The 17988-nt window shown below is 32.1% G+C and overlaps 1 protein-coding gene across 1 annotated transcript in view; it reads left to right on the plus strand.

Moving 5' to 3' along the window:
• The window catches only part of LOC145307081 (octopamine receptor beta-2R-like), a 40884-nt gene that overhangs the window by 17439 nt on the left and 5457 nt on the right, over positions 1–17988 (plus strand). The window contains exons 8-16 of the mRNA XM_080149418.1: positions 5226–5274; positions 6530–6582; positions 7354–7423; positions 8178–8233; positions 9583–9649; positions 10268–10328; positions 11204–11282; positions 12994–13105; positions 15515–15610. Of these exons, the coding sequence (XP_080005544.1) occupies positions 5226–5274; positions 6530–6582; positions 7354–7423; positions 8178–8233; positions 9583–9649; positions 10268–10328; positions 11204–11282; positions 12994–13105; positions 15515–15610 (643 nt within the window). The remainder of the gene's footprint in view (positions 1–5225; positions 5275–6529; positions 6583–7353; positions 7424–8177; positions 8234–9582; positions 9650–10267; positions 10329–11203; positions 11283–12993; positions 13106–15514; positions 15611–17988) is intronic.

The raw sequence follows: 17988 nt of genomic DNA on the forward strand, positions 1-17988 counted from the left end.
TATCGAAAGTTTTTATGCTACGAAAAGGATGACACAGTTATAAAACTTTGAGTACTTTGGTGTAATAAACAGTCCAATATCCTATTCCTCCCTGCTTAAGAGTCACACGGACTAAAAATGAACCCTGTAAACAAACAATGGTTTCGGAATTTTGAGCACTGACCCAATTGTGCACAAAAAAAAGTTTTGCGTTTGTTTATATATTACTTTAGATAGTGTTAGGTTAGGTTGAATTGTGTGCCGGGTGACCCTGAGGGGTTTGGAATAGGGAATAAATACTAATACACACCATCTCATTTAAAGATTTTATTGAAATATAAAAAGAGGTAGTTCAATTCAGGGGGGGGAGGTTACAATGTTAGTCAAAATATTATAAGATTAATATTATATCAATAACCGTTGCTGAACAGGCAGCGCATCCGCTCGCCGTTGAGGAGTTGGTAGTTTCGAATCTCACCGCAAATGGTTCCAACTGCTGCTATGTTAGATGCATGACATAAATAGTTAGAGTAGGGGAAATGGCTTGGCTCATAAACAGGCGCAACTCACTACCATGCAAAGTTAGAACATCTCAGATAAATCAATGGTGTAATCAAAGGGTTTTTGTGGGGTTTTTAGATATTTTTGGTGTAAAAATTGCCTAATGAGGGGGCCGGGAAGGGGATACTCTTTATCAAACAGAGTTAGAACTTTCAGACAAAGGTCTTAAAATCAACATGTTTGTTGTCTTTAGAGGGTTATTTATCCCTAGACACCTGTGGAACTAAATTTATTTCCTATTAACAAATCCCTTAATACATGAGTATAACTTTTTAGCACTGCAGATACTATATAATTATGTCTGTCTGTATGTCTGTCTGTTTGTCAATATGTCTGTATGTCTGTATGTCTGAATGTATATTTGTTTGTACTTCTACTTATCGCTTTGTCGGCCTGTCTGTATGTTGGTCTTTTTGTCTGTTTGTTTGTCTGTAAGAATGTCTATTTTGTTACAATGTCTGTCTGTCTGTCTGTTTGTTTTTCTGTATGTCTGTTTGTTTGTCTGTCTGTCTGTTTTTTTTTCATATCTGATGGTTTGTCTGAATGTTTGTTCATCTGTATGTCTGTTTATATGCCTGTTTGTTTATCTGTTTGTTTGTCTGTCTGTATGTCTGTCTGTATGTCTGTTAGTTTATTTGTATGTCTGTTTTTTATATCTGATGGTTTGTCTAAATGTTTGTTCATTTATATGTCTGTATGTCTATTTGTATGTCTCTATGTCTGTCTGTTTGTTTGTATGTCTGTTAGTTTATTTGTATGTCTGTTTTTTTCATATCTGATGGTTTGTCTGAATGTTTGTTCATCTGTATGTCTGTTTATATGCCTGTTTGTTTATCTGTTTGTTTGTTTGTATGTCTGTCTGTTTGTATGTTTGTTAGTTTATTTGTATGTCTGTTTTTTCATATCTGATGGTTTGTCTGAATGTTTGTTCATCTGTATGTCTGTTTATATGCCTGTTTGTTTATCTGTTTGTTTGATGTCTGTCTGTCTGTCTGTATGTCTGTTAGTTTATTTGTATGTCTGGTTTTTCATGTCTGATGGTTTTTCTGTATGTTTGTTCATCTGTCTGCATGTTTGTATGTCTCTATGTTTGTCTATTTTTATGTTTTTTTGTCTGTTAGAATGTCTATTTTGTTACAATGTCTGTCTGTATGTCTGTTTGTTTGTCTGTCTGTTTGTTTGTATGTCTGTTAGTTTATTTGGTTGTCTGTTTTTTCTTATGTCTGATGGTTTGTCTGAATGTTTGTTCATCTATATGTCTGTTTGTCAGCCTGTCTGTATGTTTGTATGTCTCTATGTTTGTCTATTTGTATGTTTATTGTCTGTAAGAATGTCTATTTTGTTACAATGTCTGTCTATATGTATGTTTGTTTGTTTGTTTTATGTCTGTTTGTTTGTCTGTATGTCTGTTTGTTTGTTTTATGCCTGTCTGTTTGTCTGTCTGTCTGTTAGTTTATAAGTATGTCTGTTTTTTTCATGTCTGATGGATTGTCTGTATGTTTGTTTATCTGTATGTTTGTTTGTCTGTCTGCTTGTCTGTTTGTTTGTCTGCCTTTTTGTTTGTATGTCTGTTTTTTTATTTGTTTGTTTGTCTTTATGTCTATTTTGTTACAATGTCTGTCTGTCTGTCTGTTAGTTTATTCATATGTCTGTTTTTATGTCTGATGGTTTGTCTGTATGTTTGTTCATCTGTTTGTAGGTCTCTATGTCTGTCTGTTTGTATGCTTTTATGTCTGTTAGAATATCTACATATTTATATGTATATGAATTTATAAATTTAAGTAATAAAAATAATAAAAAAAACGTGGACTGCGGATATTTTGGTAATTAGCTAAAAACATAACTAACCTTATCTAGCGGCGAAAAAAATATTTTTAATAAACAGCTGATTTTAAACATTTCACGTGCCCCTAGATGCCTCTAGGGGCTTGTGCAATATAATTTTTTTGTATAGTCTCTATCGTGGCAACGCCTTTTAAGGGGCGTTTCGTCGTATTTTCACAGTAACTTTTCTCTTATTTCTAGCACCTCTTATAGGGGGGCTCTAACCCTGCGAGGCAATCACCTAACTTAACCTAACCCAACCTAGAATAACCTATTAAAAGCTACTGTAAAAATACGACGAAGATTGCCACGGAAATTCCCTAATTTTTTTTATCATCAATGACGCCATGGTTATAGTTTGCCACATTAAAACATGTTTATTAAGATATATAAGTTGGTGGAATTTAAATATTAGAGGGAGATTTCAAATCTGCATCAAATTTTAAGGATTTTTTTTTATAAAATTCGTTTTTTGTATAATTCTTTATCTAAAAGCGGAAATACAATTTAAGTTCATAAATTTTGACCAATATGATAGGTCGATTGGAAACTACCTGCGCTCTAATTGGTTGAATGATGTGCGACACTTAAGCTTCTCCAATCAGAGCGCAGATAATTTTCAATCCACCAATCACAGATGTCAAAATTAATTAACTTAAATTGTATTTTCGCTTAAATCATACAAAAAACGAATTATTTAAAAAATCCTTAAAATTTGATGCAGATTTCAAATCTCCCTCTAACATTTAAATTCTTTCCAACTTAGATATCTTAATGTTTATCCTTGTTTAACTCAGGGATCTAAAGGGATAAGACAATGGCCGATAAAATAAAGCACATGACCCATGATGATACAAAAAATTACCCCTTCTGTAGATTTTAATTAATTGTTTTGATGTTTGGACACTCACATAATGAACCAATAACAGTACCCAAAGTTTTATATGCTAACGAATAGGATGGCGTAGTTAAAAACTTTGGGGACTAGTGTAATAAACAGTCCAATGTCCCCTCCCTCCCTGCTATAACTATTTCCCCGAAGGTTTAACTTAGAATTCGAAACTTCTTTAGAACTTAAAAACTTTCTAGAGATTAAAAAGACAACATAATTCATTTTTTATCTATCTATCTATATATCTATCTATCTATCTATCTATCTATCTATCTATCTATCTATCTATCTATCTATCTATCTATCTATCTATCTAACTATCTATCTATCTATCTATCTATCTATCTATCTATCTATCTATCTATCTATCTATCTATCTATCTATCTATCTATCTATCTATCTATCTATCTATCTATCTATCTATCTATCTATCTATCTATCTATCTATCTATCTATCTATCTATCTATCTATCTATCTATCTATCTATCTATCTATCTATCTAACTATCTATCTATCTATCTATCTATCTATCTATCTATCTATCTATCTATCTATCTATCTATCTATCTATCTATCTATCTATCTATCTATCTATCTATCTATCTATCTATCTATCTATCTATCTATCTATCTATCTATCTATCTATCTATCTATCTATCTAACTATCTATCTATCTATCTATCTATCTATCTATCTATCTATCTATCTATCTATCTATCTAACTATGTATCTATCTATCTATCTATCTATCTATCTCTCTATCTATCTATCTATCTATCTATCTATCTATCTATCTATCTATCTATCTATCTATCTATCTATCTATCTATCTATCTATCTATCTATCTATCTATCTATCTATCTATCTATCTATCTATCTATCTATCTATCTATCTATCTATCTATCTATCTATCTATCTATCTATCTATCTATCTATCTATCTATCTATCTATCTATCTATCTATCTATCTATCTATCTATCTATCTATCTATCTATCTATCTATCTATCTATCTATCTATCTATCTATCTATCTATCTATCTATCTATCTATAGAGACATCTACCTCATTTTCAAACCTATCCATTTCCATTTATCTATCTGTAAATGATTATCTAAAATTCTAATTTTCCAATCGTAGCGAAGCTACTTTATAATTCACATTGTCTGTCCGTCAGTCCATCTTTCCGCAATGCTAGAGGGGGGGGGGGGTGCGATTTTCTTGGCTGCTGTTAAAGATTAATCAGTTGAAATTTTGGGTATTGATTTCTGAAAATATTTATTATAAAGTTCTGACAATCTACAACATGTTCGTTTGTTCTACCGTTTGTTTTTAGAACTTTGCTTTTATGGATGTTGTTTTATAAATAAAAGAAGTATACAAAAATTGCCATTGTAACATTTTTTTAAAGATATGTATTTTAAAAGGATGACAACATCCATAAAAGCGAAGCTCTGAAACGGTAGGACAAACGGACATTAATACTTGTAGAGTGTTAAAACTGAATTATCAGTATATAAATGTATACAAGTCGAAACAAAATTGTAAGTAAATTTATTGAAAAACTGCTTAAATAGAGGACAATGTTGAAGGACATGCTTACAGTGTCAGGACTTGATTATAGAGATGCTTCGCTTAAAACCTTTTACCTTGTTGTCCTAGGAATTATTATTTCAAAAATCAGATGAATATGATAATTAAAAAAAATTGTTGTTAAAAAAGATAAAATCGACATGTTTAAAATGGACGTTCTGGTAACAATTATAGAGTTGCTACGCTTCCTTAATCGTACCTAATTGTTAGAGGAATCATCATGCAAAGTTTTAAATCCATATTACAATTCTAACCTATTTAAATCAACGAAAAGAGCTAACATTCCCTGACAGACGGACGGACGGACGGAACGACCCTAACAAAAAAACAATTCTTGTTATAAACTGGAATTTAAACTAAACTTTATTTCAGTATGATAATCGCTGTGGTACCGATATATACAAATATCTACACAACACAGGTGAATGCCGTTTAATATCTGCTGGATTAGAACCGGTTCTCAACCATACTATCTGCTTAATGGCCGCGGATAGCTGTCTATTAAACGATGCATAAATATACAACCAAGGGATCTAAAGAGATAAGACAATGGCCGATAAATTGATGTAAATCTCCGATGATGATACACAAAATTACCCTTTCAGTAAATTAAAATTAGTGGTTGAAACGTTTAAACACTCAACTTAATGATCGAATTAATCAAAATTCTCAAAAGTCCCCATAGTTGTTAGGCCAACGAATAGGATGATGTTACTATAAAACTTTGGGGATTAGTTTAATCAACAGCCCATTGTCCCTTCTCTCTCTGAGTTTTAAATAGTTAAAAACCTTCTCTATCTATAATACAAAGTAGAACGATGTCTGTCCGTCTGAAGCTTAAGATCTCGGTAACCGCTGAACCAAATGGGCTCTACTCTTCAGGGAATATACCTACTGGTCCTGTGGTGGTTTTAAGATATTTTCTTGGGGGGTGGGACACCCCCAACCCCCCCAAAAACAAAAAAATCCCCCCCATTTTTTTTTTTTTTTTGCAGGAGATTTTCTTGGATCTTTTACGAATTTCACCTTAATTTTTTTTGATAACCTCTTGGGGCAAAGCCCCTAGAGGCTAGGGGCGAAGCCGCTAGTATATATATAAAGCCTCACTGTTAAAGAAAACCATATCGGTTCAGCGGTTAGTAGGATCCTAATGTAGAGACAAACATCCTGTTACTTTTATATAAGGATTGTACAATTACATCCTATTATATAAAGTAGTAAGGTTTTTTGTCTGAAGCTTAAGATTTCAGTAACTACAGAACTATTTTAGTTTTTCACTTTAGAGAAGCTTTAAATAGGTCCCAGGGTGGTTTTAGGCTATAGATTGAGCCTTAAGATGGTTTTAGGCTATTTTTCTGAACCTTTTCAAGCCAGAGTCCCTATGCTAGGGGCGCATTTACTTGTTTATATTAAAGTAAAGCGTAGCAACTCTATATTCATTACCAGAAAATCAGTACGTCCTTTTAAAACATGCTTTGTGTGTTTCTCGACTGCTATTGAAGATAGACAGCTGAAATTTTTAGTGAAGATTCCTATTATATATATACATATACTCTATACATTATTTTGTCCGTCTGTCTGTCTGTCTGTCTGTCAGTAATGCTTAAAAAGGAAAAAACCTTATAATTTCATTTTAAAAAGTCGTCAATTTTCATGAAAACTATTATTCTTTTTAGGAGTTTTTGGAAACGCGATTAAGTTGTCAATGCGACTTTATAGTCAATAGGAGGTATACTTTTTTTCAGGGATCTAAAGGGATAAGACTGTAGCCTATAAATTGATGTACATACCCAATGATGATACACTAAATCACCTCTTCTGTAATTAAAAATTAGTAGTTGAAATGGATTGAACTTAACTTAATGATTCAACTAATCAAACTTCACTAAAGTCCCCAAAGTTGTTTAGCCAACAAATAAGAAAACATTATTATAAAACTTTGGGAACTAGTGTAATAAAAAGCCCATTGTCCCCTCTCTCTCTACTTTTTTAAAGTATCAAAGCTACTCTACTGGTTTTTCTGTCTGTCTGTCTTTTAGAAAAATTTTTTAGTATGGCTTTAAAACCTATCAATATCTGGTGGATTAGAAGTGTATTGTAATATATCCAGTGTTTTACGAATGTAAAAATGTACAATCATAATATTAAAACCAGTTTTATTAGCCCGTGCCTTCGGCATCTCGGGGCTAACTCTTAATCTCTTAATTATACATTTTTACATCCGCAGAAAGCTGTTTATAATACATAACGATCTTAAGGGATCTTAAGGGATGAGACAATGGCCTATATATGGATGTACATCCCCAATGATAATAAGTAATCTTACCCCTATTGTTTTGAAACAATCAAAATTTAATATTTAGTACCCAAAGTTTTAAAGCAAACAAATAAGATAACCTGCTTTGAAATTTTTAGGTGTTTGTTTGATAAAGTAGCCTTGGGTAAAAGATGGATCAATAGCTTTTAAAAATAAAAAAGATTTACTTTTAAAATATTTTAGTTATGCCGTTGTTTCAAGCAGTATTTCATTTTGGATTCCAACCGCTGGGATTATCTATTTTTATTACCAGGTATCTATCTATCTATCTATCTACCTTTGTCTATTAATCATTTTTAGTAGCGGCGCTACTCTATAATTCGAAATGTCCGTCCGTCTGTCCGTCCGTCATATGCTCATATTCTACATTTTTTTATCAAGTTTCATTAAGATTTGTCTCTAAATTGATTAGATCGATTCCTAGATTTTTATCTTTTCATGATTTTTAAGATAGCGTGATTTTAAAAGTTTAAAATTTTTTCTAAGAAATCAGTTGTATATCCTTTATCCGGTATCTGGCCAAATATGTACCATGCCCAACAAACAATGCACTGGGTGTGTTAAATAATGTATACTCTAAGACAATAGTAAGTGATATTGTCCCAAGATTTTCAAATTTTTTCTAAGAAATCAGCCATATATAAGCTTTATCTGGTATCTGGCCAAATATGTACCATGCCCAAAAAACAATGCACTGGGTGTGTCAAACAATTTCTATTCTAAGACAATAGGAAGTGATATTGTTCCAAGATTTTCAAATTTTTTCTATATACCGGGATCAACAAACAATGCACTGGGTGTGTCAAACAATTTCTATTCTAAGACAATAGGAAGTGATACTGTCCCTAGAATTTTTATTTTTTTCTAAGAAATCAGCCATGTATCCACTATACAGTATCTGGCCAGTACCGGGCCCAACAAACAATGCACTGGGTGTGTCAAACAATGTCTATTCTAAGACAATACAAAGTGATATTGTCCCAAGATTTTCTATAATTTTTGTTTAGATTACAATGTGTGCCATAGAGAAGCACAGAGCAGATATTAAGCATAATATTAGAAGGTAAGGATAATCATTATTACAGACAACCAACCCTTTGATTGTCTAAACTTTGTTTGGAAGTTCTATTATGTTTAACAAAGGCCATTGCATTGCATTTTCTATAATACGATATGATACATAAATTTCCATATGGCAAAGAACCAGTTCTAATCCAGCGTATATTAAGCTGATTCAAAACCATACTGGGAGAAAGACTAAACTACATAACTTTTGTGTCACTTTTGAGGAAGACGATTCCTATATGACGTCATTTAAAGGGAAAAGAAAAGGGAAGGGGAAAAAATCTCTTCAAAAGAGATGGGAGAAAAGGGAATCGTCTTCCTCAAAAGTGACACAAAAGTTATGTAGTTTAGTCTTTCTCCCATACTGGTATAGTTATTTATCGCATCGTATTAAAGACAGCTTACCACAGATATTGAAATAAACAATTATAATATTAAAACCAGTTATGTTAGCCCGAGGAGCAGAATGCCCGGGCTAACATAACTGGTGTAAATTTTATGATAATATTTCAATATTTAATCTATCAAGGGGATGGGTATTTAAAATACATTTCATCTGAGTGTGTAACTCTTTTTAAAAAGTAAACTTGTCACACCCCACCCGAAGTCATGTTAGGTTAGAAAAAAACCCCGCAGAAACGGTTTACACAGGATGTACTGGGACCTTATGGTGAGTTCAGAACATGCTTTCCCTAAATTGAGTTAGTACCTTCCCATAGTAGAAAATTTTAAAATTACTTTTGGTGATCAAATTTTACTTTTATTTTTAGACCACCTTCACCTAACCTGCTTTATTGTCTTATTTTGACTTTCATGTTTATCATGCAAATTCGCTCACATTACAGTTGAAATGACAGATATTGGAGCTTTCTAAAAAGGTCTCTAACATTTTTCTAGCTTTAATACTTTTTGAGATATCTTATTTCAAAGTATTGTTGTTAAAACATCTTTTACACAGCAAAAAGTTGAAATAAAAAATTAGTTATTTTAGAGAAAATTTCAAGTATCTTCATGTAAATCTCTCTAATATTGCTCCAAATTGACCAAATTGGACAGTTAAGGTGCCTAAAACTATCTACATTCAATGGACAATCCAAATCCACTTTTTAAGACTATGTATAGTTAGGGAGCTAAGTGGTAAAATGTTCCAACTGACTTAAAACTTGACTTGCCAGTAAATTTTTTGGACATTTTACCACCTTGATCCTAAATTTTTTGTAACACAGGAACAGTATATGCTATAAACTATTCTCCGTACTATACTCTGTTTCTCTGTCAGTCATGCTTAAAAAGACAAAAAGTCCTCAGTTTTCATGAAAACTGTTCTTGTTTATATTTGTATTGAAGGTTGACCTTCTCAGCTGGAAGCGTGGCCACCCAGATATCTGCTGGAAATTATTCTAGCGGCTCTCAGGTATTCCTTTTAATTTGCTATGTGAAGGATGAAAAAGCTAGATATAGCAAGATTTTGCTAGGTAAAGGACAGAAAATCTAGATTTTGCTATGTGAAGGACAGAAAAGCTACATTAGCAAGATTTTGCTAGGTAAAGGACAGAAAATCTAGATTTTGCTATGTGAAGGACATAAAAGCTAGATTTAACAAGATTTTGCTAGTTAAAGGACAGAAAAGTTAGATTTAGCAAGATTTTGCTAGGTAAAGGACAAAAAAGCTAAATTTTGCTATGTGAAGGACAGAAAAGCTAGATTTAGCAAGATTTTGCAAGATTAAGAACAGAAAAGCTGGATTTTGCTATGTTTACTTTTTTAATGAACATTTTTTATGTGATATAATCATCTGATTGCTCAGATTTTTGTAGTATTGATTCCAATTACAATAAGGTACAATATATTAAGCGAAGAATCAAGTTCTAAAAATGCCAATATTCTCTATTTAAGAAGTTTTGCAACAAATTACGTATAATTTTGTCTAAACTTGTATATTTATATTTTGTATATTCAGTTCTGACACTCTACAAGAGTTAATGTTCGTCTGTCATACCGTTTCAGGGCTTCTTCCTTGTTTTTCTTTTAGTTGATGGTTGAGAGTTTAGCTGCAGAGGAGAATAGTCTTCAGTTAAAGGAATCACCTTCAGGTTTAGATAGATAGATAGATAGTTGGATAGGTATATAAAAGTAACTGTATGCTGTCTGTTTGTACAAAAGGATCTCGCTAACAGCTGAACCGATATGGTTCTCCCTTACAATTTAGCTTCTTGTAGAAGATTTATGACCTTTTTGGTGGAAGGTGGGATTGGGGGTGGGGGGGGGGGAGGTCTTATTCACCCAAAAAAAATTTTCTACATTTAATAAAAACTAAAATTTAAAATGTTGGGGGTGGGAGGCCTTGTATATAATGTATGAACGATAAGATAAATCAAGAATCTTAACCTTAAAAAATCGAGGGAGGGGGAGGGAGGGATGAAAACGCCTACCCCTTCTATATCAAATCCTATGATTTCCAGGGGACAAAAATAGCTTTGTGGTATCTTTTCATTGTTCCATGAATATATTCTTATTATAAGACAAAGTAATTATTTATCCAAAGTATCCCAAATGATGTCATATTAGAATAGTCCTTTATTCTAATATGACGTCATTTGGGATTTTTCGGCCAAAAGTTATTAGATTTATCCCCTTTTTTATGGGCAATACCAAACGTTTTTTTTTTTTGGGGGGGGGGGGGGAGTTTAATACCCCCTATGGACGTTCTAGTCCTGAGGTGGATTTAAAAAAATTATGGTCACTCCCAAAAGTAATTTTCATGAAAAATCCTCCAAAATCACACAAAAAAATCTATTAAAATTAAATAGAGTCATAGAAGGGTTATTTTTATAAGATTTTATTTAATTTTTTTGATTTTTCACAAAAAAACCATTTTGGGAGAGGTGGCGATGCTGCGACCCAATTTTTCAAAAGAATCCAAAGAAACTACCTCTGAATACCTTTATTTAGCAACCTTTGTTTGTAGGTCTCTCCGACACATCAAACAACCGGCAGACCAACATCATCAGAGATAATAGAGAGGGGCAGAGAGCGAATACTATGAGGTAATACTTTGGGTACCAGTATAAAACTTTGGTTACCAGTATAAAACTTTGGGTACCAGAATAAAACTTTGGGTGCCAGTATATAACTCTGGGTACCAGTAAAAAACTTAAGTACTAGTATAAAACTTTGGGTACTAGTATAAAAGTTTGGGTACCAGTATAAAACTTTGGGTACCAGTATAAAACTTTGGTTACCAGTATAAAACTTTGGGTACCAGTATAAAACTTTGAGTACCAGTATAAAACTTTGGGTACCAGTATAAAACTTTGGGTGCCAGTATAAAACTTTGGGAAGCAGTGTATAAAACTTTGGGTACCAGTAAAAAACTTAAGTACTAGTATAAAACTTTGGGTACTAGTATAAAAGTTTGGGTACCAGTATAAAACTTTGGGTACCAGTATAAAACTTTAAGTAACAGTATAAAACTTTGGGTACCAGTATAAAACTTTGGGTAACAGTATAAAACTTTGGATACCAGTATAAAACTTTGGGAACAACTATAAATTTTTTGGTAAATACCATCTACAGGTAAAGATCCGATGGATTAGAACCGGTTCTCAACCATATATAATGTCCGCGGAAAGCTGTCTATTATACAATGGCCGATAAATTGATGTATACACAAAATTATCCCTTTTGTAGATAAAAATTTGTGGTTGAACCATTCAAAAGGTCCCCAAAGTTGTAAAGTCAAAGAATAAGAAAATGTTATTTTAAAACTTTGGGGACTAGTGTAATAAAAAATCCCCCATTTTCTCTGGTGGTTAGTAGTCCATTCGCTTCAAAAAGGAATTTACCGTTTTATTAGCTTTATAAATCCAGGGAGGGAGGGAACATTGGGCTGTTTATTACACTAGTTCCCAAAGTTTTCTTATGTGTTGGCTTAAAAACTTTGGGGAATTTTATTGAATTTTGATTTACACCATTTTAAGGCCTACAAATAATATGGAATAGCCAAGATCCAATGATGCACAGGAAAAGCTTCACTGAAGAAAAAACGCGTAAAATAGGTCTTATTTGCGCATTTCTCTGCACTGCAAGATAATTGTGGATAATAGATTTATGGCTATTTCAGATTATTTGTAAGCCTTCTTATGCCGCTTAAAACAATGTGCGGGCATGATCTGTACGTTCATCCGTTTGGCAGCTAGCAGCATTTAAAATTTATAGATTTTTATAAATATTCGTTACCAGGAATATTTTACCGTGAACTGCAGTTGATCCCTATACTTTTGTGTATCGTTATTGGTGGTGTACTTAAATTTTATCGACCATTGTCTTATCCCTGTAGATCCCTGAGAATTTGCAAGTGACAAGCTGACAGTTTTATTTAATAAAAGAAAACAAATAACAATCTGGAATAGAGATAAAAGTACCCAAATTTTTTGATTTGAAGTTTTGAAGCGGAAATACAATTTAAGTTAATTAATTTTGACCCATGGGATAGGTAGATTGGAAACTACTGGCGCTCTAATTGGTTGAATGATGTACGGCACTTAAGCTTCTTTAATCAGAGCAAAGATAGTTTTCCATCCACCAATCACAGATGTCAAAATAAATTAACTTAAATTGTATTTCCGCTTTTAGATAAAGAATTATACAAAAAACAAATTTTATAAAAATCCTTAAAATTTGATGCAGATTTCAAATCTCCATCTAACATTAAAATTCCTTCCAACTTATATATCTTAATATATATACAATTTCCAGAAATGATTTGAGAGAGAATATCAACGCTGCCAAGACTATGTTGGTTATTCTCATTGTCTACATTGTCTGCTGGGCACCATTCTTTATCACATACCTCTGCGATGTTTTCATGGTATGTTGAAACATGGATAGATAGATAGATTGATAAACCAATAAATACAATGATAGATACATCGATACAAACATTAATATATACATTGATAGATACATTGATAAATACATTGATAGATACATTGATAGATACATCGATAGATACATCGATAGATACATTGATAGATACATTGATAGATACATTGATAGATACATCAATAGATACATTGATAGATACATCGATACAAACATTAATATATACTTTGATGGATACATCAATAAATACATTGATGGATACATTGATAGATACATCGATAGATACATCAATAGATACATTGATAGTTACATCAATAGTTACATCAATAGATACATCGATTGATAGATTGATTGATAGATTGCTAGATACATCAATAATACATCGATAGATACATTGATACAAACATTGATAGATACATTGATAAATACTTTAATGGATACATCAATTGATACATCGATTGATAGATTGATTGATAGACCATGTTGGTTATTCTCATTGTCTGCTGGGCACCATTCTTTATCACATACCTCTGCGATGTTTTCATGGTATGTTGACACATGGATAGATAGATAGATTGATAAACCAATAAATACAATGATAGATACATCGATACAAACATTAATATGTACATTGATAGATACATTGATAGATACATTGATAGATACATTGATAAATACATTGATAGATACATTGATAGATACATCGATAGATACATCGATAGATACATTGATAGATACATTGATAGATACATTGATAGATACATCAATAGATACATTGATAGATACATCGATACAAACATTAATATATACTTTGATGGATACATCAATAAATACATTGATGGATACATTGATAGATACATTGATAGATACATTGATAGATACATCGATAGATACATCAATAGATACATTGATAGTTACATCAATAGTTACATCAATAGATACATCGATTGATAGATTGATTGATAGATTGCTAGATACATCAATAATACATCGATAGATACATTGATACAAACATTGATAGATACATTGATAAATACTTTAATGGATACATCAATTGATACATCGATTGATAGATTGATTGATAGACCATGTTGGTTATTCTCATTGTCTACATTGTCTGCTGGGCACCATTCTTTATCACATACCTCTGCGATGTTTTCATGGTATGTTGACACATGGATAGATAGATAGATTGATAAACCAATAAATACAATGATAGATACATCGATACAAACATTAATATATACATTGATAGATACATTGATAAATACATTGATAGATACATTGATAGATACATCAATAGATACATCGATAGATACATTGATAGATACATCGATAGATACATCGATAGATACATTGATAGATACATTGATAGATACATTGATAGATACATTGATAGATACATTGATAGATACATTGATAGATACATTGATAGATACATTGATAGATACATTGATAGATACATTGATAGATACATTGATAGATACATCAATAGATACATTGATAGATACATCGATACAAACATTAATATATACTTTGATGGATACATCAATAGATACATTGATGGATACATTGATAGATACATTGATAGATACATTGATAGATACATTGATAGATACATCAATAGATACATTGATAGATACATTGATAGTTACATCAATAGTTACATCAATAGATACATCGATTGATAGATTGATTGATAGATTGCTAGATACATCAATAATACATCGATAGATACATTGATACAAACATTGATAGATACATTGATAAATACTTTGATGGATACATCAATTGATACATCGATTGATAGATTGATTGATAGACCATGTTGGTTATTCTCATTGTCTACATTGTCTGCTGGGCACCATTCTTTATCACATACCTCTGCGATGTTTTCATAATATGTTGATACATAGATAGATAGATACAAAACAAGCCCAAGCATTTAAAAGGTAACACCCAAATTTGCCCTTTTTATCAATTTTCCTTGAAATATGAAGATTTCTCAAAACTGATTGATGGGGCTTGTAAAGGAACTATTTGAACACTTTAGGTCGAAAAAGGTATATTTTGTAAGCATTCTTGACTGAGTTGTGGCAAAATAATGATGAACCATATAAAAAAGTAACACACTTTATAGATAGTTTGATACATCAATAGATGGGTAAATGGATGGATCTATAGATAGTTCGATTGATATGTTTAGAATGATTGATAGATTAGAAGATAGATATTTATTTTTTTGTTGTTAGATTATTAGGTAGATTAATAGATAATTAAGATTTTGAAAAGATTGATAGATATCTCAAAAGGAAGATAAATTGATAGATTAACAATAAATATATTATTTTCACTGTATTAGAGTTTATTGTTATGTTAACTATTTTGTATGTAGGAGAACACAGTTTCTGGTGACTGGATCACTTTTGTATTCTGGCTGGGTTATCTCAATTCTGCCATCAATCCATTCATATATGCTGTTAAATTTAAGGTATTATATTTAAGACAGACAAATAGACTGAAATTGGCCGACAAACTGAAATAAAAGATAGAAGTATAAATGGACGACGGAGAGAGAGACATACAAATAGACAGACAGAAAAACAGGGTAACAAATAGACATATGAGCACTTCTTACTTCTTTATACAAAAAAATCACGCATGAACGGAAAAAGCCTAAAAACTATCCTTAATTATAAAAAATACATTAAGAAATGATGGTGTGTTGAAAAAAAATATTTTTTCCAACAATTGAAAGAGATTTTTATATTTTTCTTATCGTCTATGGTGAAGCCATGGCTGCCAACACAAAAATGTTAAAACCGTATTTTTGTTCTCATTTCAACAATTTCCAGAGTTGACATGAGTTTCATACCTTAAACTTTTCCTTTAAACTTGCTTGAAAATCGAAAACCTTTAAATCAACACATTTATTAATGTGTAGGAGTACAGCTCTTCACAAGTCATTTATACCTGGAGGTCGTTTGTGGAAAAACCCCTGCCTAATATCAAATTTTTTTTTCATAAATGGAATAGTCTATACTTGGGTAAAATATGGTATCAATTCTAGATTGGAGACGTTATTCTAACTAGTTCTATAACTGAATAATCTTTTTCTAAAAATCTAGCTTCCTTTCTTTGAACTTCTTTGTACTTTTTTTTCTTGTCAAAATGATAAAATGATTTAACAAATAGCTGTTCCTAAACGAAGATCCAATGATTGTGATGAATATAAGCATCCATGATATGCTTCACAGCTCAATATGTATAAGGTATAGTAAATATTACAAATCTTAAATGGCAACCATGATTTTACATCAATTTCTTTTTAATCTTAAGGGCTTTGCTTAAATGGATATTGTCATCCTTTTAACTTTTAACAGTCGTGCCCCTTGCCGTACCTTAATTGGTCGGGGGGGGGGGGGGCGTTGAACGCCCCCCCTATTATCTCAGTTCCTATTAGTGTTAGAGGGGTAATTTTTGTTGTGCAAGTCCCCTGTTTGATAATGAATTTTCGACCTTTTATAAGTCAAAGTCAATTTTAGCTTCCTTCACCCTTTTATATAACAACCTTTATTTTTAGGTCCTTTTTTACTTAAAAATTTCAAACGGCTGTAATTTTCTTATTTTTGAAGCCAGAAGAACATTTTTTTCTAGAAAATGTTTTTCTTTATGTAAAATTTTATATTAGAAATATCAAAATATAAATTTCAGCGGTCGCAGCTGTATTTTGCAGCTGCCAGCAGCTGCAGTCGGCGGTCGGCGGAAACGGTGGCGGATCTTTATGAAATTTTAATACGTTAGACATGTAAGAAAAGCCTAAGTTTAAAATTTGACGTCTCTAAGTCAAAAATTGCGGCCACAGGAGTTTTTTTTAAAGATTTATGGAGACCTGGAGGATCAGAGCCTGCAGGATCATACCGTTCAACCAACGCCCCCCCCCCCCCCAACCGTTAAGGGTTAAATAAAAATTAACAATGTATTATTTTTTTAGTAGCAATGTCTGTCCGTCTTTTAGAGACAAAAAGGGGGAAACATCATTTTCTCAGCTCCTATAAAAGATAGAGGGCTGAAACTTCTCGTAAACATTCAATCAATATGGAGCATAATTAATTATAAAACATCCATAGCAGTCGGACTGCTGTTAAGCCGCTTATATTTTTCACAACTAATTTTCTCAATGTATTATTTCTTTTAGTAGCAAAGCTGCTCTAAAATTTGAAATGTCCATCTGTTAGTCCGTCTGTTAGAGACAAAACGGGGGTGGGGGGGGGGGGGTGAAATCGTGATTTTTCAGCTCCTGTAAAAGATAGAAGACTGAAAATTCTTGTAGCTATTCACATAAATATGGAGCATAATTAAGTAGAACACATCCGTAGCGGTCAGACTGCTCTTTCTTTTCTTTCTTGTGATAACAGATAATCAGCTCTATAACTCACTTTGTCCGTTTGTCTATTTCACAATAGATTTTGTGCTTCACTATTTATGGATGTTGTGAACCTTGTTTTTTCATTTAACAATATAGTGTCAAAATTCAGTATTTGTAAGTGGATTTGTAATTTAAAACATTTAGAATGACTTTTAGTCTTTATCAAACTTAAAAAAGGGAAAGGGGGTTGTACACTTTCACAGTAACAGTGCGCTCTGAGGCCCATATTCAAGATAGAGCTCTGAATTATAATACTATGGGTCAGTCTATAAATATTCTGCAAAACTTTTAATTTGGCGGTTTGGCGGCTGACCACTGGTGCAATTATTCAGCTAAACTTGTAAAATTGAACATGCAATCTTGTTTTTTGGGGGGGTTTGTTTTGGTTAATTATGAGAAAATATATCAACAGTAACAAAAAACTGTTGAGCTTCAAACTA

The sequence above is a fragment of the Acartia tonsa genome, chromosome 15, assembly GCF_053477335.1.
Source record: "Acartia tonsa isolate MP-2025a chromosome 15, ASM5347733v1, whole genome shotgun sequence".
Classification (NCBI taxonomy): domain Eukaryota; kingdom Metazoa; phylum Arthropoda; class Copepoda; order Calanoida; family Acartiidae; genus Acartia; species Acartia tonsa.